The 26876-nt window shown below is 45.0% G+C and overlaps 1 protein-coding gene across 1 annotated transcript in view; it reads left to right on the forward strand.

Annotated features, from left to right (window-relative positions):
• The first annotated feature begins 878 nt into the window (after positions 1–878).
• The window catches only part of GLRA1 (glycine receptor alpha 1), an 82991-nt gene continuing 56993 nt past the window's right edge, over positions 879–26876 (forward strand). The window contains exon 1 of the mRNA XM_011226890.2: positions 879–995. Within this exon, the coding sequence (XP_011225192.1) occupies positions 940–995 (56 nt within the window). The 5' untranslated portion in view covers positions 879–939. The remainder of the gene's footprint in view (positions 996–26876) is intronic.

A 26876-nucleotide genomic window follows, 5' to 3' on the forward strand; every position in this document is an offset into this window, starting at 1 on the left:
TTTTCCCCCCCTTTTTCCCTCTCCACCCCCTCCCATCGGCCTTCGCCCGCCCCCCCCAACCCCCATGCCGCCAGTTTGTTAAATTAATGCAGTAAGAAAGTCTGAAGATCTGAAGGAGTCCTGGCCAAAGGAAGATGGGCGAGCTCAGAAAATCGAGATGCATCTGAAGCCTTGGGCTACTTAGCCCCGCGGGGTCGCCATGGACCCCGGCAGCCCCTGAAACTTGCCCTGAGCTCTCTCACGCCTGCAGCCCCGAGCAATGGGACACCTTTCCTGCAGCGATCATAACTTATTCGGCGGGGACCAAAGAACAGGGATCGCAAGGCGACAGCAGACCGGCACGCAGGCAGGGGAACGAGATTCCGGGACTCGGTCGCGATGCGCCAGCCTGGCACATTCTCCGGGATTTAACTGAAGGCAGCACCGTCAATCGCTTCCCCTCGCCCCTAACCCCCTCAGGCCAGCCCAGGCTGGCATTAAGCCCAGCTCTCTCTACTCAAGATGCTCGCCCAAACTAACGGTCCGAGGCCAGCGCTCTGATCGCCACAGAAGATTTTTTTTTCCTTGCATGAAGCTGGCCGTTTAAACAGAAAAACAGGGGTAAAAAAGAAAATATACCCACCCCCAAACGTGCCTCCCCAGCGCCGCAGGGAGCCAACAGACAAGCTGGAGTTTAACAAACAGCAATACTCTTCGCGCTCCTGAAAAGCGGGGCTTGACGCTCTCCGTGGTGCTGAAACGCTTCGCGGCTGCCTCTGTCCGTGGTACCTACAGACCCCTTTCCAATTTCCCCTGGGGCTCTTCCTCCGCGCCCCTGTTCTCCACCTCCCCTTAGCATCTGGATTATTTTTTCAATAGCGCTCGCTGGTTTTGTAAGTGCCAATTTGAAACATTTTTGCCCCCATAACTCGTGGACTACAAAGCACAAGGACCTGAAAAATGTACAGCTTCAATACTCTTCGACTCTACCTTTGGGAGACCATTGTATTCTTCAGGTATGCAATTTTCTACTGACCACATCACTGTAATGGAAATGGGGGAAAGGAGCACTGAGGCTGACTCTGTCCGTGATCCCCTCATTTGGGGGGAGGGGGCTGTTGTATACCGCTGCAATCGGGTCTTTCCATCCCCCGCTCCCCCACCCCACCCCGCCCGCAGGGTGTCTGGCTTGTGCGTGGAGGTCTGAGACAGTCGCCGCTCTGGCAGCTGTTTGCCTGTTTTTTGTGATTTGTTTGTCCTTCCACCTGCTATACCCCCGCCCTATCACTGGTCCCCAGCCCCTCTGCATATTGGCTCTCACTGGGCTGAGGACTTTAAGGGGAAGCTTTAGGAGTTACTCAGTTTAATTAGGACTGCATTCTCTCTAACCGCAGTGCCGAAAACCTCAGCTCTCCCGTCTGGGAGCCAAGTGACAACTAGCGGTGACGGGGAAGGTTGCACTCGAACTTGCTGGACACAGAACGTTTTTTCTCTCGTTTTTTGTTGTTTTCTTCTTCTGCGGGGGGAGGGGGGGTGCTGAGGCTTAGTGCTTGGAAACAATAGCGTTATGACCTCAGGTTGTAAAGCCCTGAACTTGGGTGCAGAGTGGATCTACTTAGGAACAGATCCTGGGAAACATTTCCCTTTTGAAACTTTGACTCCCTCCTCTCACCCACTCACCTTTTCAAACTCTACTTTGTTAGCTGCAGATCCTGAACTGATGGACAATTCCTGTTTGTTTTGTTTAATTTATGTCTATCCCTCAGTCTGGAGCTGAGTTCCCTCAACCGTTCTCTCCCAGGTTAAAATTTTCTGCCTACAGGCTTAGCATTCTATGTTAGTACAAGTGAAAAGAGAAAAATTACCTCTTCAGGAAGCATTGAAATAGATAGTCCTTTTGTAAGTGGGTAAATCAGCCATCGTCAGAGATGATTATGATATATATGAATTGAAAAAAATTTTTCTTCTGCCATGACCCGCAGGGATCATTAATCTTCCTCATTTTAGATACCTGCCTCTCATGCTTTACCATGGCATTGTATTAACAGCCATTTGGAAAAACCCATTCTAGGTTATTTCTAAAAATAAGTAACACCAAATATTATTCTCTCCCATCATAAACTAGCAACTAATTCTTAGTTTTCTTTTTAACATTGTAGAGAATTCTGCATATGAATTGTTGGTTTGACTAACCTGTCGATTGGTTCATTAAATGAATGACACCTCCCCCAGACCCCAGATTGTAAAGGTCTATATGTGAACCACTCTTAATGTCTTTCTCTTGGGATGAAGAAAAGACCCCCTCCTTCCCTGAGATACCCAAAGCTAAAGCTCCTAATCTCCAGTTCAAATAATTCTTTGATAGGCCAGAGCCCTGCCCACAGCTCGGAATGCAAATAGTCAGGGGGTCAGATAGAACGAAAAAAGTGCAACAATCCAGGGCCTTGTGAATTGTAGTGAAATGTAGCTACTTTATGGGGGGAAAAGCAGGAAGTATCCTCTTAACAATATCAAATCCTTTCTCCCCTACATACATATAGAACTGTAAAATGCTGTGGAGGTGGGGTACTTGATAACACTTGCATGCAAATTGATTCTCTGGCTTATGGAGACAGAAGCGAACCAGAAAGATTAAAGAGCAAATTAATAGGACGAAGCACATCACCACCCCCCCCACACACACACACACTCGATTCCTTTCTTCTTGATGAACAGTATGCTTGATTTTCTTCTCCCTGACATTGTCTTTCACAAAAGGGAGACACAGTCTAAAAGGTTTGCATTGTAATCATTTTGATAACAGTATGAATCCACCGTGTTAATTCTTTAAGTAAACTAGTGGTGGCCTGTCAGGAAGCCTCACTCTACATCTCCTTCCACTACATGTGTCAAGGCATATCTGAGCTACAATGTGTATGGGATTCTGTGTTTATAAGGAAAGAAGAGTAATGACTCCAGAGAGCTGGGAAGGGATTGGTACTATTGCACTTTCAAAATACAGGAATGGCTACATCATCTGAGGAGTAAATGTTGTTTCAGAAATATTCTGAAACATAAAATAATAAAACTAGGAATTGAACTAGGGAAATACCCTCAGGAATTTTTTCAGAGAGATGGGGAAAAAAGGTCAAAAGGAGGGAAAGTATTGTCTTTGTGTAATTGGCACTTTCATTTCTAACTCTCATTTTTAAAATTTTAGGTGAAAATACTGAAGTATTAAAATCTGGGGACTCAGTAGAATTGTATGTGGGGGTAAATGGAGATGGGCAGCTCCCTAGCAGGTTCCATGTGAATAACCATTTCTCCCCCAAGGGACAGGCACCCGTGTTGGAATGAGCCAGTCCAATCATCTCAGGCACCCAGGTACTCCTTAGATTAAATGATGCCAGCTGCTCACCTTGTTGGGGAAATCTGGGGGCTGGAAAAGGAAAGGCCATCAATAACAGAAGTACCGCTGCATCAGTACATAACCAGCAAAATCGCAATAATGTCGGTAAAACAAAACAACAATTGAAGTGAGCCAGAAATCTCAGATGGTGCCAACACAGAGAACAAATCGAGGCCTTAGAGCTGAGGGGAGAGGGACGTAGGGTACTGGGAGGCACACAGCATTGCAGTGCTCATCAACTGTGACCCCATAAGTGAAATGAGGTGATTTGGCTGAAGTTCCTGCTCTGGTATTTTAAAAGCCTATGGTTCTAAAATTCCATGAGTGACATTCTAGGATTCAATAACCTAAATTTTGTCTCTATTTTCAGTTGGAGATGGGGCTTTATACCCAGACTGGTCAAAATAATAGGCAAAGATATGGGGGTTTTTTGTTTTTTTGTTTTTTTATGGTAGAAGCACATTCCTTTCAAACCTCCTTTCCAAGCCAAAGGAACTTTGCTTTGATTCCCAGAGCCTTTACGGTGCCTTAAGGCTAGAATGGCCCAGGAAGACCCCCAAATTTTTTATCTGCTGAGCAATTCACATAGATTCACAGCATAAAATGTGTTTCTCAGTCTTGGCACTACTGACATTTTGAACCAGATAATCTTTATTAGGAGGGCTGTCCTGTGCGTTGCAAGATGTTTAGCAGTACTGTGGCCCCAGTGGTGCCCCTCCCCCCAGGCATGACAATCAAAAATGTCTCCAGACCTTGTCAAAAATCCTGTGGTGGGGGTTGGGGTATAAAAACTATCTGCAGTTGAGAACCACCAGTACAGAATCACCAAATATTTAATATGCTGTTCTGATGTACTAATTATAATGAAGAAAAAAGTCTAGTTTCCTTGAGAAAATGCTTCTTAAGAAACACACAAAGCACCCCAATGAAGCAAAAAGGGACCTAGCTCATGCTTGCAAAGGGAATAAAGATAGAGGAGATAAACCAAGTCTAATCCACGGCGGGTTTTCCCAGAAGATGATCAGCTTCTCTTCATGTGCCTCTTCCACCTGCCGTCCCAGTACATGCTTCCTTGCATAGGGTTTTGTTTGAATATGGCACTCGTTTACTAAGAAAGGTCACTAAAACCTTGAAGGAAAGATGTTTCTACTCACAGGTGAAAAAGAACATGGCCAATAGATTGTTTCAGATCATCCCGGAAAACCAGGTGAATGAGTTTTCCTTTGAGGTGGCCCCTCCGGCTTCTCAGTCTCCAAGCCGGCCAAGGGGGTCAGATCACCACCTCAATCTCTTCCTCCTGGTAGCATGGCTTTATTTTCCCTCAAATCTTATCCACTGCATTTTGGGCACTGCAGAAAGTATCTAAAAGCTTCTAAAATGGGCCAAGGATTTTTTCCTAAGGAAAGTTTCTTGGGCAAGTTTGCACCAAAGCCAATCAAAATGTCGGTCTACCCTCTTCTGGGAGCTTAGGAACCTTGAGTAAGAGAAAAGAAAGCATCACGTGTTTTATTCCCAAAGGACAGCTTAGAAAAGTAGCCGTGGTGGGTAAATAGACTTACGAATCAGCACATAACTTCTGCATATTCACAAACCTGTGATGACCTACCAGAGGTTATTTAGGAAATTTATTCTTGAGACTAACTTGTTATGAAAGAGGTTGCAAACATGTGGTGCAGTGGAGGGAGCCGTTGGGCTGTGATTTGAAAAACCTCTGTTCTAAAGTCAGCTTTGCCCCCATCCTGCAGCATGGCTTCAACAAGTCTCTATGCGTCATGGGGACTCAATCTGTTCACCAATCAACTCAAATGACTGATTCCAACACCTCAAAGTTCCCTCCAGCCTGGGATAAGGTCTTTATAAAAGACAGAGGCTCATGCCCACAAAGGCTCAAAATGAATTTGCTTCAGTGCCAACACTGCCTTCCTTTCTTCACCAGGCATTTATTTATCATGTGTGGAAGTGTCCAGTCCCAAACCAAGCACTCTGTGGTGGGACAGAGGTAGCAGATGCCAGAGTCCCCGTCCTTGCAGAAAGGGGAGACACTGCTCCCTTGAAAGCTACATTAAAGCTACATTTCCTTCTTCAGGGGCCCCACAGAGCTCCTCTCCAGACAGCCTGTGTACGCGTCTTACGACAGCATCACATTTATGTGGGCGTCATTAACTCCATTTCCTTCATCAGCTGGCAGAAGCCGGAATGATTTTTAAGATGGATGGCACTGTCTACTGCTTGGCCATCTTGACGCTGTTCTGCAGGTTTTCTGCTGCTTTAGGCAAAGCGGTCTTGGCCCAAAGGGCAGGAGACCCGGGATCCAGAATTTAGCCAGTGCCATGACCTTGAGAGGGTTCCATGACCTTTCTGGCGCTCAGTTTCCCCAGCTGTAAAATGAAAGGAATCCACAAATCACTCTTTCTAAAATCATTTTTAACTGTGCCAGTTACGGATTATCTTCTTCCAAACTCCATGATAGAACAGTTTTGATTACAAATATTGCTGCATATTTCAACTGTTAAAAGAAATAGCAACGTTGCTATTCAGGCTCAAAAGTTTAAAGAATTGAGGACCTCATTAGCCAACTTCACTCTGGAGGGTTTTCCGCCCCTAGATAGTGATACCCTAGATTATTGACAAATAGCATAAATATGTGCGTTTCCCCAGGAAGCGCTTTGGATGATGAGAAAACATGGTGCTTGATTACTATCCCCATAGAGCTGAAGAGTGGCATGAGAAAGAGACCAAAAGTTTCTATACTTTCACCAGGGATTCTGTTTGATTTTTTCCCTCCCACATAAAAGCTATATTTTCAAAAATTTGTTTGCCAAATCCTATTCATCATTAACTTATTTTCCCCATCTTTATTAATCAAAGGCATACATAACTGCCAGAAATATTGAACATTACGGGATAAGCCGTATCACCACACTGAATTGACCTAAGAGAAATCAAAAGTAAAGACATGTGATGCTTTTTAGTGAGTCCATAGAGATTTGTCAGAAATAAATACACAATTTGTTAGAGTCTCTGAAGTGTTCAAAATGGATGCTGAATCCTCATTACTATTTCATGAACCCCCTAGATATCCAGGGACCCCACTTAGGAAACATTAAATTTGATTTATTCTATATGGGTCCAAGAGAAGAATTGGAGCAAATTGATAGATAATTATTTTAATGTACACACACAAATCCTAGTTCAACGTAATTTGGAACTCTCTGGCAGATCTGCCAAGGGGTGTGATGGGCTGCCTCAGTGGTAGTAAGGGTGCCTGTCACTGGAAGTATGAAATCAGAGAAATCCACCTCCCGGGAAGGATGTAGAAGAAATTCAAGCTGCTTTTGTGGATTGAGATTTATAATTTACTGCATTAAAGTAAATGAATGCAGGTCTGAGACAAATCTTCACGATACTTCTATTCCCTCCTTTCCTGACCCCCCAAATTACAATTCGATCTTTGTAAGCTCTCTGGGTCATGCCATAAACACACTTTCACTCATCCCTTTTCCTTCTTTAAAATGGATTGGCGATGCATAAACTGGGCAGGGAACACAAGCACGCGCACGCACGCACACGATGCAACAAAGGGTTATTAAAAGGAAATCACCTGGTTATGTAAGAGGCTGGTGTTAAGAAATGAGAAGGACCTCAGACTAAGAAAATGTCAGAGCCAGAAAGACCACTAGAAAGTGCACTGGTCTCCAGACATGGGCACGGACAGTGTTCACAGGACCGGTGGCTGGTATGGCTGAAGGCCTCTCAGCCCTGAAATCCAGCTGTCCCTCCTGAACCAACCCTGTTAAGCCTAACACACAACTGAAAACACCGTGGGGCCAGCCAGCAAATTTCACGCAGAAAGCACACTGGAAGGGAACAATGCCCTGAGATGCTGAGGAGAGGGGCTTATCTGCACAGGGCCTCTCTTTGTAATATGAGCCCTGTTGAGGGGTGCTGCGGCCCCAAAGCTTTTGAAACTCCCTATAAAGGATCCCTTTGTGGTCTTCTGAAGTTGATATTGTCCGAGTCTCCTGAGGCTAATTCAGTGCAATTAGATTACCACTCTCTGCCTTTGGATTCGGCTGTTTCTGTGTCCGTTGCTAAATGAGTTTACCATTTTAACAGGGAGCTGCTGACAGTCATTAATCCCAGACATGAAATGGACAGCGTTCTCTCTTTGCCTTGCATACTGGGAAACCCACAGGCACCTAGAGTAAGAGCCTCTGCTCCCTCCCCGGTGAGGTCCTCCTCTATTTCCCACCCATTCACCCCCAGAGAATACCACGTTCCTTCAGAGTCTTTTAAGTACCAACAGAATAGTGGAGACTTAAGGCAGTCCTATAATTGAGCAGCTTTCAAATCTAGCTGTAAGGGGCTTGTCCAACATAGAGTGTCCCCACCACCATACAAGACTACTGAATCAGAATGTCTCAGGAGGGGGACCCAGAAACCGGTAATGTTAGCAAGAGTCAGTGCTTTTCAAACTTCAGTGCGTGTATGAATCACCTGAAAATCTCACTGAGATGCTGACTCAGACTCAGGAGGTCTGGGGTGAGGCCAGAGAGGCTGCATTTCCAACAGCCCCCAGGGGAGGCTGATGTTTCCATGGACCAGAGCTTTGAGGAGTAGGGCTCTAAATGATTCTGGCTGGGGACCTCTGACATAGATCAGCTCTTTGATTTTGCAGATGAGGAGAGGACAAATGACTTCCCTCAGGTTATAGAGTGAATGGCAGAGCTCCCCAGGTCCTGCACAATTCTATTCATCCCCCAAACTGATTTCCCTGCCTTCCGTTGGCTCATAAACACAGACAGACACCTCAAGAAGGCTTCCTCAGAGAGCTATCTGCATTCCCACACTGGGGGCCTAGGCCCTGGAGTCCTAGCGACCTGGGAACTCCGACCATGCGATGCTGGTAATGAGAAGGGGCACCTGAGGAATGGGCTTTGAATCCCAGCCCCAGGCAGGGCCCGGGACACAGCAGTGAGATGCTGTCAGGACTGATGGAAGAGGTAGATCAAGGGGATCAGAAGGAGGAAATCTGTGGTTTCTCACTGACCAGTCAGTCTCCCTATGCACATCACACTATCAGCCCCACATAATGAGCATACCATTTCGGACTCCCAGATGTTCAGAGAGTGTTGCCCCATGCTACCATTTGTCTGACTTCAGGACCATGTCCCTCCCTCTTCTCTACCCCCTTCGACCGAGTATCCTTCCCACAAAGCACATTATTATCTTAGACATTAAATAAAGTAACTGCTATGGCTTTGGCCTTTGAGAGCTGCGTGTTTATTGCTGTGTGCTCAGTTCTGCAACACTGCCCAGCTCCGGAGGAATGTGTCACGGCCGCAGCAGCCCTGGTGGCCCGGCGGACTTGCAGTTCTCTCTTACACAAGCACGTGGCAGCTTATCAAGTGTCTCACACTCACGCTCCCATATGAGCTTCCCAGTCACTTTAAAAAACAGATACAAGACAGTGGTTACTATCCCCATTTTAGAGTCAAGAAAACTGAGGTTTGGGGAAATGACTTGCCTAAGACTCTATATATAGACACGCACATATACATACCTTCCTAAAGCTGCGGGTCCAGTGAGCTGGCACAGGTCTCAGGCTAAAAGCCCCCCACCTTCTGCCAGTGGGCCACAATGGCAGGATGGAAAGAAGCCTATGAGAGAAGAGCTGGGAATTCTCCATCAGGCCTTTAGTTTGACAGCCATGTTCTTCTGATTCTTAGCCAGATAGGTATCTCTTTGTTCTTGATCGTTTTTAATTGTACAATAGATGCATACATTCCTTTTTTAAAAATCTTTCNAAGAGCTGGGAATTCTCCATCAGGCCTTTAGTTTGACAGCCATGTTCTTCTGATTCTTAGCCAGATAGGTATTTCTTTGTTCTTGATCGTTTTTAATTGTACAATATATGCATACATTCCTTTTTTTAAAAATCTTTCCTTTTAAAGATTTTATTTATTTATTTGACAGAGAGAGAGACAGCCAGCGAGAGAGGGAACACAAGCAGGGGGAGTGGGAGAGGAAGAAGCAGGCTCCCAGCGGAGGACCCTGATGTGAGGCTCGATCCCATAATGCCGGGATCACGCCCTGAGCCGAAGGCAGATGCTTAACAACTGAGCCACCCAGGCGCTCCCCTTTTTACAGAATCTAATACTAAAAATCCCCTTCAATAGGATCTCCAGGTCTGTCCAGCTTTTGTTTAAGGGGTATTGTACTTGATCATTTTTATTCATCTATGTATGCATATGTGTATATGGATACATACACACACGTGTAACTACTGAAGTATAAATATACTATCATTTTGAGGAATCACATTGCCTATATCATTCTGCTATTTGTTTTGTGCACGTAACACCATGTCTTGGGAAGCTTTGCCTGTGGAGGCATACAGCTCACCTCACTCTTTTAACTATTGCATAGCATTTCATGTTCCGTATATCCCATTGTTTTCCTGCCATCCCACTACTGATGGGTGTTTATACTTTCTTCTGAATTTTCCACTGCCATCAGTGCTGCAGTAGTCCCAGTGTACCTACATCTTTGTGAACACATGTGATGGTTTTCCAGGCAGATAACAAGAACAAGAAATGGAATTGCTGGGGCACAGAGTACGTGCATCTTTTATGCTAATAGACTCTGCAGACTAACGTTCCTTTCTTCCCTAACCTTCCCTTCTTCCTCCCCCATGATGCTCCCTCTCAACCTGGGCTGCAACAATGCAGTAATAATAGTTGTTACTATTTACTGAGCATTTATTGAATGCCAGGTCTGGTGCTAACAACATCATGTGCCTCATCTCATAACCCCACAAAAATCCTTAGACATAAGTACTATTATATTCCCATTTACAGGTGATAAAACTGAGGCATAAAGAGGCTATGTAATTTGCCCAAGGTAAGACAACTAGTAAGAGGCAAAGTCAGGATTCAAAACCAGGCTGACTCCAGAAAACATTCTTTTAACCATCTCACTGATATTGTTACTCCAAGAATGAACCAGCGAGGAGAAGAGAGGGGACTGAAGTGGATGAGGAAGACAGAGGTAGAAAGGAGATTAATTTCCCTCTCTAGAAAATCAAGGGCTAATCTCTTTTGATGGTTCTAGGTAATCATAAAGTTAACGTACATTTATAAATAGATGTGAGTTTTCAATCTCCTCCCTTCACAGAGCAGGGGAATGGTGCTGACTCCCGCCCCCATCACAGATGGACGTGGTCAGGGCTCTAAGGGCGGACAGGTCACTACAGTACCTTTCTTCTTCATCCCAACTGCATTATGAACAAAAGTGCTCAATTGAAAGAGCTGTCGAGAGTTCTGGAAGACAATTTCTGCCTGGGCTGGGAGGCTAGGAAGAAAGGCAGCATAATCTGCAGCCCATTTAAAGAAAAAAATTTTTTTTATTTTAGAGAGAGAGAAAAAGAGAGTGTGTGTGTATGAGCAGGGGCAGGGAGGGGCAGAGGGAGAGAGAGAATCTTAAGCAGGTTCAACGTTCAGCACAGAGCCTGGTGTGGGGCTCAATCTCACAACCCTGAGATCATGACCTGAGCTAAAATCAAGAGTCAGATGCTTAACTGACTGAGCCACGGAGGTGCCCCTAAAAATTTTTAATTGCCAGTCCTTAGTCCTCACATCCTAACTCCCAGACACACAAGACTGAGAATACTGTTTCCCTTTATCTCCCGGGAGGGAGGTTGGAGAGGCAGCCCAACCTCCAGCGTTGGAGGTCTCGCCACAGACTCCAGATTTGCCATTCCCAAAGCACCGCCAAAGGGCTTCTCAGAACACCTCTAGTCCGGAAAACCAGGCCCAGGCCTGAAAAGGGTGGCAGGAGCAGAATGGGGACAGGAAGCAAGGACTGGGCCAGCTCTCCTCTGAAATCATGAGCAGCACTCCAGACCTGGCCTGCGGGAAGCCCGAACAATGCTGTCTTAGACACCTGTTTTCAAAAGTTCTCTGAGTGACACCAGAGACTTCTCCAAGTGTATCCATAGCAGGCCTGCTGCTAAGAGAAGAAAAAATACAATAAAAACAAAGTCTCCTAGTATCAACTCTTGAAATAGACTCGCTGGTTTGTTTACATTATAAGCATTACAGGTTTGCTATAAAATATTTAAACCACATAGGGAAATATGATTCAAACTAAAATCCACAGAAATCTTACCCCCTGGGGTAAATCATATAACAGTGATATGCAGCCTTCCAGATGATTTTAATAACATAATGACAAACCCATGAGTGCGTACTATATGCCTGACATCTTTCTACAAGCTGACTATGTACTAAGCCACGTAAGCTTCAGAACAATCCTACAAAGCATTGTTCATCCCATTGTAGAGATGAGGTTACAGATGAGGGAACAGAGAGGTTAAATCATTCTCCACGGGTTACCCGCCTTGGAAATGGCAGTGCCGGATTGAAATCCAAGCAGTCTGGCTTCAGAGAGCCTTTAACCACCAGGCTACAGTAGGGAGCTGTTTCTGTTTTACAGAAATAGGATTATACAAAACACCATGTTCTACAACTTCCTTTTTCCACTCAGCAATACGTTGTCACTGTGCATGCAGATTTATCTCATTTCTGTTTGCATTTGTGCTGCCCTTTGCTGAGCGTGCCAGGTTTTAGCAGGACACAACTCGGCGTGCCACCGTATAGCCCCCACCGCCATGTGCAGCTCTTTTCCCTCACACAAACCAAATTCCAGCCCAAACTGAACTTCTCATTGGTCTCTGTAGTATGCCCATTATTCTTATGCCTGTACCATTCTCACACTGTTCCCTATCTCTCCATAAATCCAGAAAAAAACCCTCCCCTCATTTCTGCCCTGAAAGGCACACCAACCAGCTCCAGATTTGAGCTCATTTGACTTTGAATCCTGCCTCGGTCACTTCCTTGCTGTATGAGCTTGGCAGTTCACTCATCTTAAAAACTGAAGATAAGAGCTTCATCAATAGATCAATGAAGTTACCTTTCATGCACTTTTCCCTCGAAGAGCATAAGCCCTCAACAAACGGCAATTTCTTCTCCACTTCTCTGGGATCCTACCCATGCCTCAAGTCGAGCTCTAGCCTCATGTCCTCTGCGAGGCAGTCCCTGGACCTCCACCATCCCCCAACTGGCCACAGACTCTCCTTCCTAAATCCCCTTGGAGATGTAGGCATGACCCTTGGCAGTCAGGTCACTCACAGTGGCCTTATGTGCATTTGGGTGCCCTTCTAACTTCCCTATGGGGTGTAAGCCCTTCCACGGCCAGGAATTTAATGAATGTTGTGGGATGTGTGGAAGGGCAACAAGAAGATAAAGAACACATCCCCTGGTGCTTCCCAGAGTTTGCAACTTGTCCTACTACCTCGTACATAGCATAGTCCCTGCGGTTCGCGTATATTAGGTTGAATTACTATATTAGGTTGAATTACTTGAATGACTTGGTACCCAGAAGCTGGCTCCCCCATCATCTTACTGGCTCTGCAGAAGCCCAGGATCGGAAGGCTTCCAACGAGCCAACCCCAAAGCACTGCTGTGTCTCACTGTGACCCCTTTTTGCTCCAAGACATNTCCAGCTGTCCCTCCTGAACCAACCCTGTTAAGCCTAACACACAACTGAAAACACCGTGGGGCCAGCCAGCAAATTTCACGCAGAAAGCACACTGGAAGGGAACAATGCCCTGAGATGCTGAGGAGAGGGGCTTATCTGCACAGGGCCTCTCTTTGTAATATGAGCCCTGTTGAGGGGTGCTGCGGCCCCAAAGCTTTTGAAACTTCCTATAAAGGATCCCTTTGTGGTCTTCTGAAGTTGATATTGTCCGAGTCTCCTGAGGCTAATTCCATGCAATTAGATTACCACTCTCTGCCTTTGGATTCGGCTGTTTCTGTGTCCGTTGCTAAATGAGTTTACCATTTTAACAGGGAGCTGCTGACAGTCATTAATCCCAGACATGAAATGGACAGCGTTCTCTCTTTGCCTTGCATACTGGGAAACCCACAGGCACCTAGAGTAAGAGCCTCTGCTCCCTCCCCGGTGAGGTCCTCCTCTATTTCCCACCCATTCACCCCCAGAGAATACCACGTTCCTTCAGAGTCTTTTAAGTACCAACAGAATAGTGGAGACTTAAGGCAGTCCTATAATTGAGCAGCTTTCAAATCTAGCTGTAAGGGGCTTGTCCAACATAGAGTGTCCCCACCACCATACAAGACTACTGAATCAGAATGTCTCAGGAGGGGGACCCAGAAACCGGTAATGTTAGCAAGAGTCAGTGCTTTTCAAACTTCAGTGCGTGTATGAATCACCTGAAAATCTCACTGAGATGCTGACTCAGACTCAGGAGGTCTGGGGTGAGGCCAGAGAGGCTGCATTTCCAACAGCCCCCAGGGAAGGCTGATGTTTCCATGGACCAGAGCTTTGAGGAGTAGGGCTCTAAATGATTCTGGCTGGGGACCTCTGACATAGATCAGCTCTTTGATTTTGCAGATGAGGAGAGGACAAATGACTTCCCTCAGGTTATAGAGTGAATGGCAGAGCTCCCCAGGTCCTGCACAATTCTATTCATCCCCCAAACTGATTTCCCTGCCTTCCGTTGGCTCATAAACACAGACAGACACCTCAAGAAGGCTTCCTCAGAGAGCTATCTGCATTCCCACACTGGGGGCCTAGGCCCTGGAGTCCTAGCGACCTGGGAACTCCGACCATGCGATGCTGGTAATGAGAAGGGGCACCTGAGGAATGGGCTTTGAATCCCAGCCCCAGGCAGGGCCCGGGACACAGCAGTGAGATGCTGTCAGGACTGATGGAAGAGGTAGATCAAGGGGATCAGAAGGAGGAAATCTGTGGTTTCTCACTGACCAGTCAGTCTCCCTATGCACATCACACTATCAGCCCCACATAATGAGCATACCATTTCGGACTCCCAGATGTTCAGAGAGTGTTGCCCCATGCTACCATTTGTCTGACTTCAGGACCATGTCCCTCCCTCTTCTCTACCCCCTTCGACCGAGTATCCTTCCCACAAAGCACATTATTATCTTAGACATTAAATAAAGTAACTGCTATGGCTTTGGCCTTTGAGAGCTGCGTGTTTATTGCTGTGTGCTCAGTTCTGCAACACTGCCCAGCTCCGGAGGAATGTGTCACGGCCGCAGCAGCCCTGGTGGCCCGGCGGACTTGCAGTTCTCTCTTACACAAGCACGCGGCAGCTTATCAAGTGTCTCACACTCACGCTCCCATATGAGCTTCCCAGTCACTTTAAAAAATAGATACAAGACAGTGGTTACTATCCCCATTTTAGAGTCAAGAAAACTGAGGTTTGGGGAAATGACTTGCCTAAGACTCTATATATAGACACACACATATACATACCTTCCTAAAGCTGCGGGTCCAGTGAGCTGGCACAGGTCTCAGGCTAAAAGCCCCCCACCTTCTGCCAGTGGGCCACAATGGCAGGATGGAAAGAAGCCTATGAGAGAAGAGCTGGGAATTCTCCATCAGGCCTTTAGTTTGACAGCCATGTTCTTCTGATTCTTAGCCAGATAGGTATTTCTTTGTTCTTGATCGTTTTTAATTGTACAATATATGCATACATTCCTTTTTTTAAAAATCTTTCCTTTTAAAGATTTTATTTATTTATTTGACAGAGAGAGAGACAGCCAGCGAGAGAGGGAACACAAGCAGGGGGAGTGGGAGAGGAAGAAGCAGGCTCCCAGCGGAGGACCCTGATGTGAGGCTCGATCCCATAATGCCGGGATCACGCCCTGAGCCGAAGGCAGATGCTTAACAACTGAGCCACCCAGGCGCTCCCCTTTTTACAGAATCTAATACTAAAAATCCCCTTCAATAGGATCTCCAGGTCTGTCCAGCTTTTGTTTAAGGGGTATTGTACTTGATCATTTTTATTCATCTATGTATGCATATGTGTATATGGATACATACACACACGTGTAACTACTGAAGTATAAATATACTATCATTTTGAGGAATCACATTGCCTATATCATTCTGCTATTTGTTTTGTGCACGTAACACCATGTCTTGGGAAGCTTTGCCTGTGGAGGCATACAGCTCACCTCACTCTTTTAACTATTGCATAGCATTTCATGTTCCGTATATCCCATTGTTTTCCTGCCATCCCACTACTGATGGGTGTTTATACTTTCTTCTGAATTTTCCACTGCCATCAGTGCTGCAGTAGTCCCAGTGTACCTACATCTTTGTGAACACATGTGATGGTTTTCCAGGCAGATAACAAGAACAAGAAATGGAATTGCTGGGGCACAGAGTACGTGCATCTTTTATGCTAATAGACTCTGCAGACTAACGTTCCTTTCTTCCCTAACCTTCCCTTCTTCCTCCCCCATGATGCTCCCTCTCAACCTGGGCTGCAACAATGCAGTAATAATAGTTGTTACTATTTACTGAGCATTTATTGAATGCCAGGTCTGGTGCTAACAACATCATGTGCCTCATCTCATAACCCCACAAAAATCCTTAGACATAAGTACTATTATATTCCCATTTACAGGTGATAAAACTGAGGCATAAAGAGGCTATGTAATTTGCCCAAGGTAAGACAACTAGTAAGAGGCAAAGTCAGGATTCAAAACCAGGCTGACTCCAGAAAACATTCTTTTAACCATCTCACTGATATTGTTACTCCAAGAATGAACCAGCGAGGAGAAGAGAGGGGACTGAAGTGGATGAGGAAAACAGAGGTAGAAAGGAGATTAATTTCCCTCTCTAGAAAATCAAGGGCTAATCTCTTTTGATGGTTCTAGGTAATCATAAAGTTAACGTACATTTATAAATAGATGTGAGTTTTCAATCTCCTCCCTTCACAGAGCAGGGGAATGGTGCTGACTCCCGCCCCCATCACAGATGGACGTGGTCAGGGCTCTAAGGGCGGACAGGTCACTACAGTACCTTTCTTCTTCATCCCAACTGCATTATGAACAAAAGTGCTCAATTGAAAGAGCTGTCGAGAGTTCTGGAAGACAATTTCTGCCTGGGCTGGGAGGCTAGGAAGAAAGGCAGCATAATCTGCAGCCCATTTAAAGAAAAAAATTTTTTTTATTTTAGAGAGAGAGAAAAAGAGAGTGTGTGTGTATGAGCAGGGGCAGGGAGGGGCAGAGGGAGAGAGAGAATCTTAAGCAGGTTCAACGTTCAGCACAGAGCCTGGTGTGGGGCTCAATCTCACAACCCTGAGATCATGACCTGAGCTAAAATCAAGAGTCAGATGCTTAACTGACTGAGCCACGGAGGTGCCCCTAAAAATTTTTAATTGCCAGTCCTTAGTCCTCACATCCTAACTCCCAGACACACAAGACTGAGAATACTGTTTCCCTTTATCTCCCGGGAGGGAGGTTGGAGAGGCAGCCCAACCTCCAGCGTTGGAGGTCTCGCCACAGACTCCAGATTTGCCATTCCCAAAGCACCGCCAAAGGGCTTCTCAGAACACCTCTAGTCCGGAAAACCAGGCCCAGGCCTGAAAAGGGTGGCAGGAGCAGAATGGGGACAGGAAGCAAGGACTGGGCCAGCTCTCCTCTGAAATCATGAGCAGCACTCCAGACCTGGCCTGCGGGAAGCCCGAACAATGCTGTCTTAGACACCTGTTTTCAAAAGTTCTCTGAGTGACACCAGAGACTTCTCCAAGTGTATCCATAGCAGGCCTGCTGCTAAGAGAAGAAAAAATACAATAAAAACAAAGTCTCCTAGTATCAACTCTTGAAATAGACTCGCTGGTTTGTTTACATTATAAGCATTACAGGTTTGCTATAAAATATTTAAACCACATAGGGAAATATGATTCAAACTAAAATCCACAGAAATCTTACCCCCTGGGGTAAATCATATAACAGTGATATGCAGCCTTCCAGATGATTTTAATAACATAATGACAAACCCATGAGTGCGTACTATATGCCTGACATCTTTCTACAAGCTGACTATGTACTAAGCCACGTAAGCTTCAGAACAATCCTACAAAGCATTGTTCATCCCATTGTAGAGATGAGGTTACAGATGAGGGAACAGAGAGGTTAAATCATTCTCCACGGGTTACCCGCCTTGGAAATGGCAGTGCCGGATTGAAATCCAAGCAGTCTGGCTTCAGAGAGCCTTTAACCACCAGGCTACAGTAGGGAGCTGTTTCTGTTTTACAGAAATAGGATTATACAAAACACCATGTTCTACAACTTCCTTTTTCCACAGCAATACGTTGTCACTGTGCATGCAGATTTATCTCATTTCTGTTTGCATTTGTGCTGCCCTTTGCTGAGCGTGCCAGGTTTTAGCAGGACACAACTCGGCGTGCCACCGTATAGCCCCCACCGCCATGTGCAGCTCTTTTCCCTCACACAAACCAAATTCCAGCCCAAACTGAACTTCTCATTGGTCTCTGTAGTATGCCCATTATTCTTATGCTTGTACCATTCTCACACTGTTCCCTATCTCTCCATAAATCCAGAAAAAAACCCTCCCCTCATTTCTGCCCTGAAAGGCACACCAACCAGCTCCAGATTTGAGCTCATTTGACTTTGAATCCTGCCTCGGTCACTTCCTTGCTGTATGAGCTTGGCAGTTCACTCATCTTAAAAACTGAAGATAAGAGCTTCATCAATAGATCAATGAAGTTACCTTTCATGCACTTTTCCCTCGAAGAGCATAAGCCCTCAACAAACGGCAATTTCTTCTCCACTTCTCTGGGATCCTACCCATGCCTCAAGTCGAGCTCTAGCCTCATGTCCTCTGCGAGGCAGTCCCTGGACCTCCACCATCCCCCAACTGGCCACAGACTCTCCTTCCTAAATCCCCTTGGAGATGTAGGCATGACCCTTGGCAGTCAGGTCACTCACAGTGGCCTTATGTGCATTTGGGTGCCCTTCTAACTTCCCTATGGGGTGTAAGCCCTTCCACGGCCAGGAATTTAATGAATGTTGTGGGATGTGTGGAAGGGCAACAAGAAGATAAAGAACACATCCCCTGGTGCTTCCCAGAGTTTGCAACTTGTCCTACTACCTCGTACATAGCATAGTCCCTGCGGTTCGCGTATATTAGGTTGAATTACTATATTAGGTTGAATTACTTGAATGACTTGGTCCCCAGAAGCTGGCTCCCCCATCATCTTACTGGCTCTGCAGAAGCCCAGGATCAGAAGGCTTCCAACGAGCCAACCCCAAAGCACTGCTGTGTCTCACTGTGACCCCTTTTTGCTCCAAGACATGAGTCACAGTGAGAGTGAGCTGGACATGGTAGCTCGGCCCTGGCTCAGTAGCCATTGAGGTGAGTGGCTCAGGTTTATCCTTGCCGTCTGGCTGAGCATGTTCAAACTCTGGGCCTTTCAAAACATCTGAGCCATCACAGATAAAGCTGCAGGGAGCCCCCTTCCACAGGACAAGGCAAACTTCCTACAATGGTTTTTAATTGTGCAGAAAGCATGAACTTCATTAGACATCGTTTTCTTGGTGTGACCTAAAACATTAAGTAGAAAAGAAAAACTCTCGACAGAAGCCAAGAAAAGACTGCATCATATACAGCAAGAAGGGGCTTGGAGGACTTTGTTGAACATGCCTTGGAATATAAAAAGCTACACTTCCTGGAAAAGAGGGTGACAAGGTTCAATAAAAGGTGTAACCCCCATGTTGCCTCAAAACCGAACATCCTGGAGATTAGAACAAGCTTTTCCTCCCCCTGCAATTCCTGCTCTGACTTTGTAACCAAGTCTCAGTTTTTCCACCCCTTTGTAACCTTTGTAACCAAGTCTCAGTTTTTCCACCCCTTTAATTACACAGACTATGTAATTAAATAGTAAAGACTATTACTAGTGTAATTAAAGACTATGGGTCTTTCTAGCTGTCATTGAATAATTCTTAAATTAAGCTGGCTCATAGAGGACCCAGGAGTTAAAAACTCTTATGAATCAGTCAGATATATTCCAGAATCCTGGTTATACCACTTGATTGATAACTGTATGTCCTGGACAAAGATTGTTTTTAAGATTCCTAAGCCTCAGTTTTCCTCATCCGTAAAATGGCAATGATTAGTATCCACTCCCCTTGCCCCCAAAAAATCACCCTAAGGATTAAATGGGAGAAGGTGTATTGAGTAGTAGCCATACACGTGGTACAAAGACATCACGCAAAGCAGGAAAACCATGAGGACTATTATTAAAAGGGACTAGGTGCAGAGCATTATGGGACCATCAAGAAGAGTCTGTTTAACTCTGCCTGGAGGTGGGGAGACAGCACAAAGTTGAAGGAGCCAGGACACTTAAACTGGGCCACAAAGAATGACTAATTCACCAGGTGACAACGAGTGCCAAGAAAGAATGTTGCAGGCAGAGGGAGAAGGCTTGTAGAACAGGCAAGCTGGAGGATGGGGAGCTCAAGGACCCTGGAGGGGCCAGCCATCCACTGTCGCCCAGGCTCAGCCCAGTCCTGCTCTGCCCTGTTCCCTCCCAATGTGCCTTTTATCAAGTGGAAGCCCACCTGAGAGTGGACAATTTGCTCATTATCCCAAAAATATTTATTGAATTCCTACTATAAGCCAGTAATTGTTCTACGTTCTGGGGACAGACACAGTGATGAACAGAGCAGATGCAGTCCCTACTCTCATGCAGCTTAACTTCTAGAGGGGTCTACAAACAAACAACTTGGGAAACTATAGATTTTCAGGCCATTGGCACTGCTACATACCCAGCAAATCAGATGATGGAACAGAGACTAGTCCACTGGAGCCCACCCCAGGCTGCCTACACTTGCACATGCACACATCATCTCTCTTAAGACTATATCATAGGGGTGTACTGTATGGTGATTAACACAATATAATAAAATAAAATTTAAAAAAAAAGACTATATCATAGGGGGCACCTGGGTGGCTCAGTCAGTTAAGCGTCCAACTCTTGATTTTAGCTCAGGTCATGATCTCAGGGTCATGGGATCGAGCCCTGTGTTGGGCTCCGCACTCGGTGGAGATTCTCTCCCTCCCTCTCCCTCTGCCCCTTGCCCCACTCATGCTCTCTCTCTCTCTCTAAAATAAATACATAAAATCTTACAAAAAAAGACATATCATAGGGAGATGGGCAGATGAGGAAAATCCTTTTCTTTTTACTGATGAGGAAACTGAAACCCTGAGAGGAGCAGTGATTCATCCAAAATCTCATGGCCAATCTGTGCCACAGGCTGGTGACCTCATTCCATGCAGAAAAGTCAAAAATATCCAGGACAAAAGATTAAAATGGAGGGGGAATGCAGAGAGCCAGTAGCAAAGCAGCATGTACAGTAAGATTCCATTTCTTTTTTTTTAATGTTTTATTGTTTTTATATGGAGAAAAAGAAGTCTAGAGAAATGGTCCTAAAACTGTTATAGTTGTTTTATCTCTTGAGAATGAGACTATGGGGAACTTTTATTTCCTACATTAAATATTTTGGTAATGCTTGAATGTTTCACAATATATATTACTTTTGAAAGCTGAAAAATAGATTTTTTTCAAAATAGGGTGTCAGAGAGCATGGGAACACAATCAATCTTGGAGCCCACCTAAATAAAAGACACATGCACCAGGTAGGGAAAAAAGACATTTGGAGTGGTCTGATCCAATGCCCCATTAATTGGTTTCTCCAAGTAAACAAATGTAGAGGCTAAGACCGTGTGATGTGTTTGAAGGAATTTTCTGAGCAAATGGAAGTTGCTTTCCCCACTGAAGTCATGGTGCTAGAAGTGAGATGTCATTGGAAAATGAAAGGCCAGAGTTATATTATAGACTTGGGTTTTTAGAACAAGTGAGGGATGGAATGTATTTTCATCAGGATAAATGAAGCTATACCCAATTCTTTTTGCAATTTCATAAAATCCTCCTGGTCATTAAAAAAAAAAGTTAGAGATGGAAAGAATTATCTGATCCAATCCTTTCAATTCCCAGGGGGGAACAGAGACCAGAAGGAAAGGAATTTGTCTGAAATCAACAGCGAATTAATGCCCAGCCCAGACAAGGACTGAGGACTCTAAGTCTCTTATCACCACGACAATTTTCCCTTAAACCTAAAGATTGTCCACTGGTAGGATGCAAGACAAATTTCAATGGTACAGAATAATTTTCCTTTATTTTACTTGCCACGAATTTTATTTTACTAGGTACTGGAATTTACCAATTTTATTGTAATACTGGTCGTTTCTGTTAAGCTAAAAAGTCAAATTAAGGGTGAATTAAATAACAGTATATGAATTGGGCAAAATTTGTCATATGATATACAGGCAATTTGGGTTCGAAGAATGCTGTACTGCACCATTCCATCTTAGACACTGCCACTGGATTGAATGGAAAATACCAGAAGGACTTGTGAAACTCAGTTCTGAGCAAAGCCTAACTGTACCTTAAAATCTCAAATGGCTTCTCAACGTGAGTCATGGACATGGGCTGCTATATGAATTCAAATAGTTGGAGGAATGATGGCACATTTGGGTAGAAAGTAGGCACATTCAGCAGACAGAGCATAGCAGGGACAAGGTCACCAACAAGTATCTATTGAAACTATATTCGTAGTTTTCTGTTTCCTTCTCATGTTAAAACATCGGTGACTCCCAATCCTTTGCCTATGAACAGAAATTCCCCTTAATAATATTTATAATATTACCGGATAACATGTATTTAGAATCTATTAAATGCCAGGAACTTTTCTGAAAGCTCCATATGCATTAACTATGTAATCTTTAAAGCAACTCTATGAAGTAGGTACTATTATCATCCCCATTTTGTGGATGATGCCAGGTTGTGTCAAAGCAGTGGTTCTACCAATCTGGGACACCTTGAGGCCAATCCAGTTCAAAGTCTTCATATACAGAAACTCTTTGTACAAACCTCACATCCAGAGATGTGTTGGGGCAGAATGGAGGGAGTAGAGTCTCTGAGGAAGAAAACTGAGGGACTCACACAAATCCCAGCCTTTTCCAGTGAGGAAAGGAGGTGGGGAGAACTTGACAACACACTCCCTTCAGGTCTGCACCCAAAGTCCTGATTTCCTTTCCATCTGTCCCCATGGATTCATGAAGAGACAAAAGAGAATAAGAAACAATGTGGGGCAAGACAAAAAAAGGGAGGACAAGATGAGGGGGTGGAGAAAAGGGGAGACAAGCAGAGTAATCAAGGGGGAAGAGTCTCCTCTGGGTTCAGCCAAGACCATTCCACGTGAGCCTCCCTCCCTGAACCACAGTATTCTCATCTGTAAAATGGATGGACAGACTGGACTAGTTGACTTTTAAGATCTGTCTCAGCTCCATCATTCTAGGATCCAGAAACAAAGGAAGGAAAAAGAAGCAGGTAGAAGACCAGAAGGGGAGAGAAGTGTAGGCAGGAAGAAGCGAACGCTAAGGAGGAATGATGAAAGGGGGAGGACACAAGAGGAGAAAGAAGAGGGTACTTCCCAAATCAGATGGAGTCTGCTTCTCGTTGAAAGAGAAGAAAGGACCCTTGTATCAAGAATTAAAGCAATAAAAGCTTTATTCTCAGGCAGTCAATGCCATGCGTCCCCCTGGTGGGGGCCAGGGCTGATGTCTGAAGAACAGGGGCCTGAAGAAGCCCTAGGAGGTGGGATGGGGGCTGCCTGGTTGTCCCTGTCTAGGAAGGAGGGCAGCCCCTCCTCCTCAGGGCCTGACAATGGACAAGGATGATTAGCATATTCCCAGGTGTGAGGGATGTCCTGGGGAAACGAGAGGATGTGCCCAAGGGAGCTACAGCTGCAACATTATCACACTGTGTCTGCAAGGATGCAATCCTGGGAACCACCCAACAGAGAAAATCCCAGGCCAGCAACAGATCTTCCAAGGTCATCTTCAACCTCCTGCCTCTAAGCATCCCTTCCCTAATAGCCCTGTGCCAAGGGAGTTAGCACAGAATGACACTATTCTATTCTCCAGTTTTCAGAGTTGTCTGAGCCATCCCAGGCCCTGAGGCCCTTGAAGACAAAGACAGTACCTCTGACTGATTGAATACACCCTTAATGCACACGGCACAGTGCTGGGCACATGGTGGGCCCTCCGATAATTGATCAGTAGGTGAAATGGTTCTCTTCTCTCTCCCAATAATATCTATTTTGTTGCCTAACATTCAGTCTAAGCATTCTTTTTGTTTATTCCACTGCCCCTGTTTCAAAGTCCAACCTGTCATTTGCCTGAGAGGACAGAACCTGGCAGATATGGGCCTCTGTAGAAGTGAGGGAGAATACCCACTCTGCAGATGACATCGCCAAATCCAGACTTGACCCCAGGGAAGACGTGAATAGACAGAGACATTATATAAATGAGAACCACAGGTGCAGAGGAAAAGACCATAGATAATTGTTCACTTAACATACAATGAGCAACTTCTGTATGCCAGGTTCTTGGTTAAGCAATTGATCTGAATTTTGTATTCTTCCCAACAATCCTAAAATTAGAATTAAGTATTCCTAGCTTACAGAAGAAGAAACTGAGGCTCAGAAATGTTAAGCAACTCTCAAGGTCGTCAAGTAAGTGGTAAAGTCACAATTCTAGTCCATTCTTCAGCTGACTCATCCTTACAGTGCGTTGCTTAGGGTTCAGCCTAAATCGTGAACACTTCCGGCAACAAGAAACATGCCCCTCCTGACGCTGCCTCCTCCACTATTGGGCAGCCCTCATGGTCAACACAGTCTTTCCAACTCCAAAAGTCCCATCCGCCTTTCCTGGCGCCTGGCACAAGTCAGTGGGCTGTAAAAGGTACCTCAGCTATGGAATCAGCAAAATCTGGTTCTATTCCTACCTACCACCTACCAGCCATGTCACTTTCAACCAAGGCACTTCTGCCATCTTCTGCCATCTGTGCGAGAGGAACACAAATATGGTCCTCACCTAGTGTTTGGGGGAGGAAAAAAATAAATAATACTTGCACAGGGCTGAACTCAGTGCCTGGCAAACAGTCAATATTCGAGAACGTTATTTTACGGAGTCCCTCTTCCCCACGACAACCCGACAGAGATTTGTAAAAAATGATCTCTCTGCCTAAATCTTCTCTGAGCCAAACACCCACAGAGTCTTTAATTATTCCTTACAGGTCAATTTCAAGTTTGTTTACCAGCTGGGTTGTTCCTTTCTGGACCTGCTCCAACCTGTTAATGTCCCTCTTAAAATGCAGGGCCTACAATGGAATATAATAAATGAGTCAAGCTTTGAAGTGCAGCCCACATCCCTTACTTCTTGCCATCCCTGTCTCTCTTACTCTTTATATTTTCCTGAAGTTCTTCAGAATTATTAGGTGTAACCTAGACTGGCATAAAACATTAGTAAAGAATCTCACAAAAACTTTAATTTGTATTTGTAATAGTAGCGGACACACCAAGTGGTCGCTATGTGTCTGACACCACCTCCACACCAGATATGCATTTTCTCCTTCAACCCCAACAATCCCAGGAGCACACTACTGCCCTCCTTTTTCTGATAAAGAAATAGATTTGAAGAGGTTAAGTGACTTGCCTAAGATCCCAGAGCTGTGTCACAGATTTGAGTCCACTGTGCCATCCCACCTCTCAAATCAAGCATTTATGGGAGGCTTATTATATCTAAGTACTTTCAGCGATCAAAAAATTGGATGTGATCCAGGCAGAAGACATAGGCAGGGGCAATTTAATATAAAAAAAGAAATGTCTTGCACCTGCAACATTGGACTTGTGAACTACACTGTCACAAAGGTCTCTCCTTCTCCCCTCTAGCACACGCCAATGTCCATGGCTTCTTGGGCAATCTGAGTTAATGGAGAAAAAGGAAAAAGATAAAAGTGGTCATCTCTCTTCTTTTAACTTTCACTGTCCCACCATTTCCTTCAACCCTTGTGCCTAGCAGATTCCACCTTACAAAGAATTTTCAATGAGGAGCCTGCTGGTCCTGGGGTTGGGGGAGACCAAAGCTCCTTTACACTGATGTGGTTTTTCTGCCTTAGAAATAGTCATACTCTTTGACTCAGCAATTTTGCTTCTAGGACATGAACAGAGGTTTGTGACCAGGGGAGGTTTTCACGGCATCATTTATAATAGCTAAAAACTGAAAATAATACAAATGCCCATCAGTAGAGGGATAGCTAAGTGAATGCTAATACAGCCACATTCTGGCACAGGCAGTCATTTATAATTATGTTTCTAAAGGTTTAATAACAAGAGAAAAATGCTCATTTAGAATCTTCAGTTTAAAAAAAAGCAGGAAACGAAACCGATTATAATCTACAGAGGAAAAAGGAAAACCCAGAAGAAATTTACTAATATGGTAACAGTAGGTACCTAGATAATGGGATTTCCAGGTGGGTTTTATTTTTTTCTTTGAACCTTGTTGTATTTTTCCAATGTGCATTTATTGCTTCGATCATCAGATGACAATGGTATTTTTTAAAAGGGCTGAAAGAATCTGGTCTGGGGGCAGCCAGCCAGCTTGTGAAAAAGAGTTTTTGCCACTGGACAGTTTCCATCTGTGCAGCAGCAATTACTACTCTGTTACCATCAGATCATCTTAATCCTATTGATTGAAATGCCAAAGTAATGCTATTAATTTACTACTTAACAGATAAATTACTAGGAGCATAGGAGAAGGATCCCCCAAAGTGCTCCTTTAGGTGTGACGGTGGGTGGTCCTTGAACATTCAAGCACAAAGCACAAAGAAGCCTGTAGAAGTCCATCTATTTATTCCTCTCAAAGAGCCTAGATCAACCAATTCTCTCTGAAACAATAAAAATTGTATTGGACATTTATGATGTGCCAGGTACCAAAATAAACACTGTAAAAGAATTACTCTTCACAACAACCCTAGGAGCAGCAAATAGTATTACCCCCATTTTACAGATGCAGAAACAAAGACAGGATAAGTGGTGTATCCAAGGCCACACAGCTGGTAGATGGCAGAGCCTGAGTGTGATGGCAGAGCCCATGAAGCATGCCCCTGTTTCAGTCCAGAAGGGACTTCTTATTTGGGTAGCACCTTCTGCTTTCTTCAACATGGTTTCAAATAGTACTTTATAAGTTAGGACAGAAGGTATCTACACTCTTTGGATGAGGAAACTGATGCTTAAGTATGATGAAGGGCTGGCTCAAGGTCACCCAAGAAAGGAACAAACAGAAGTCAAACCCAGGATTTCTGACTCCACATCGGCAGCTTGCCCCATCCCCGGGGCTGCTTCTCTCTGCCCCTCAGACCTGCAGCAAGAAGGACAAGGCAATGGAATTGCCCCCTGCATGGTCCCCCTATGAGTTATGAAGAGATCCCCCCTGCTGGGGGATCCCATGGGGTAGAAAGGAAAGAAACCCCAGAAGGAAAAGAAAGACTCAGCAGTGAGGGGGGATTAAAGATGGCGGAGGAGTAGGGGACCCCTTTTTCAGCCGGTCCCCTGAGTTGAGCTGGATAGGTACCAGACCAGCGAATATCCACGGAATCAGCCTGAGACGCAGGAAGATACATCTGGATCTCTACAAATGAACATCTCCAGCGCTGAGTATCGAGGTACGAAGCGGGGAGCCGTGAAAC

Source organism: Ailuropoda melanoleuca, chromosome 3 (genome assembly GCF_002007445.2).
Source record: "Ailuropoda melanoleuca isolate Jingjing chromosome 3, ASM200744v2, whole genome shotgun sequence".
NCBI lineage: Eukaryota > Metazoa > Chordata > Mammalia > Carnivora > Ursidae > Ailuropoda > Ailuropoda melanoleuca.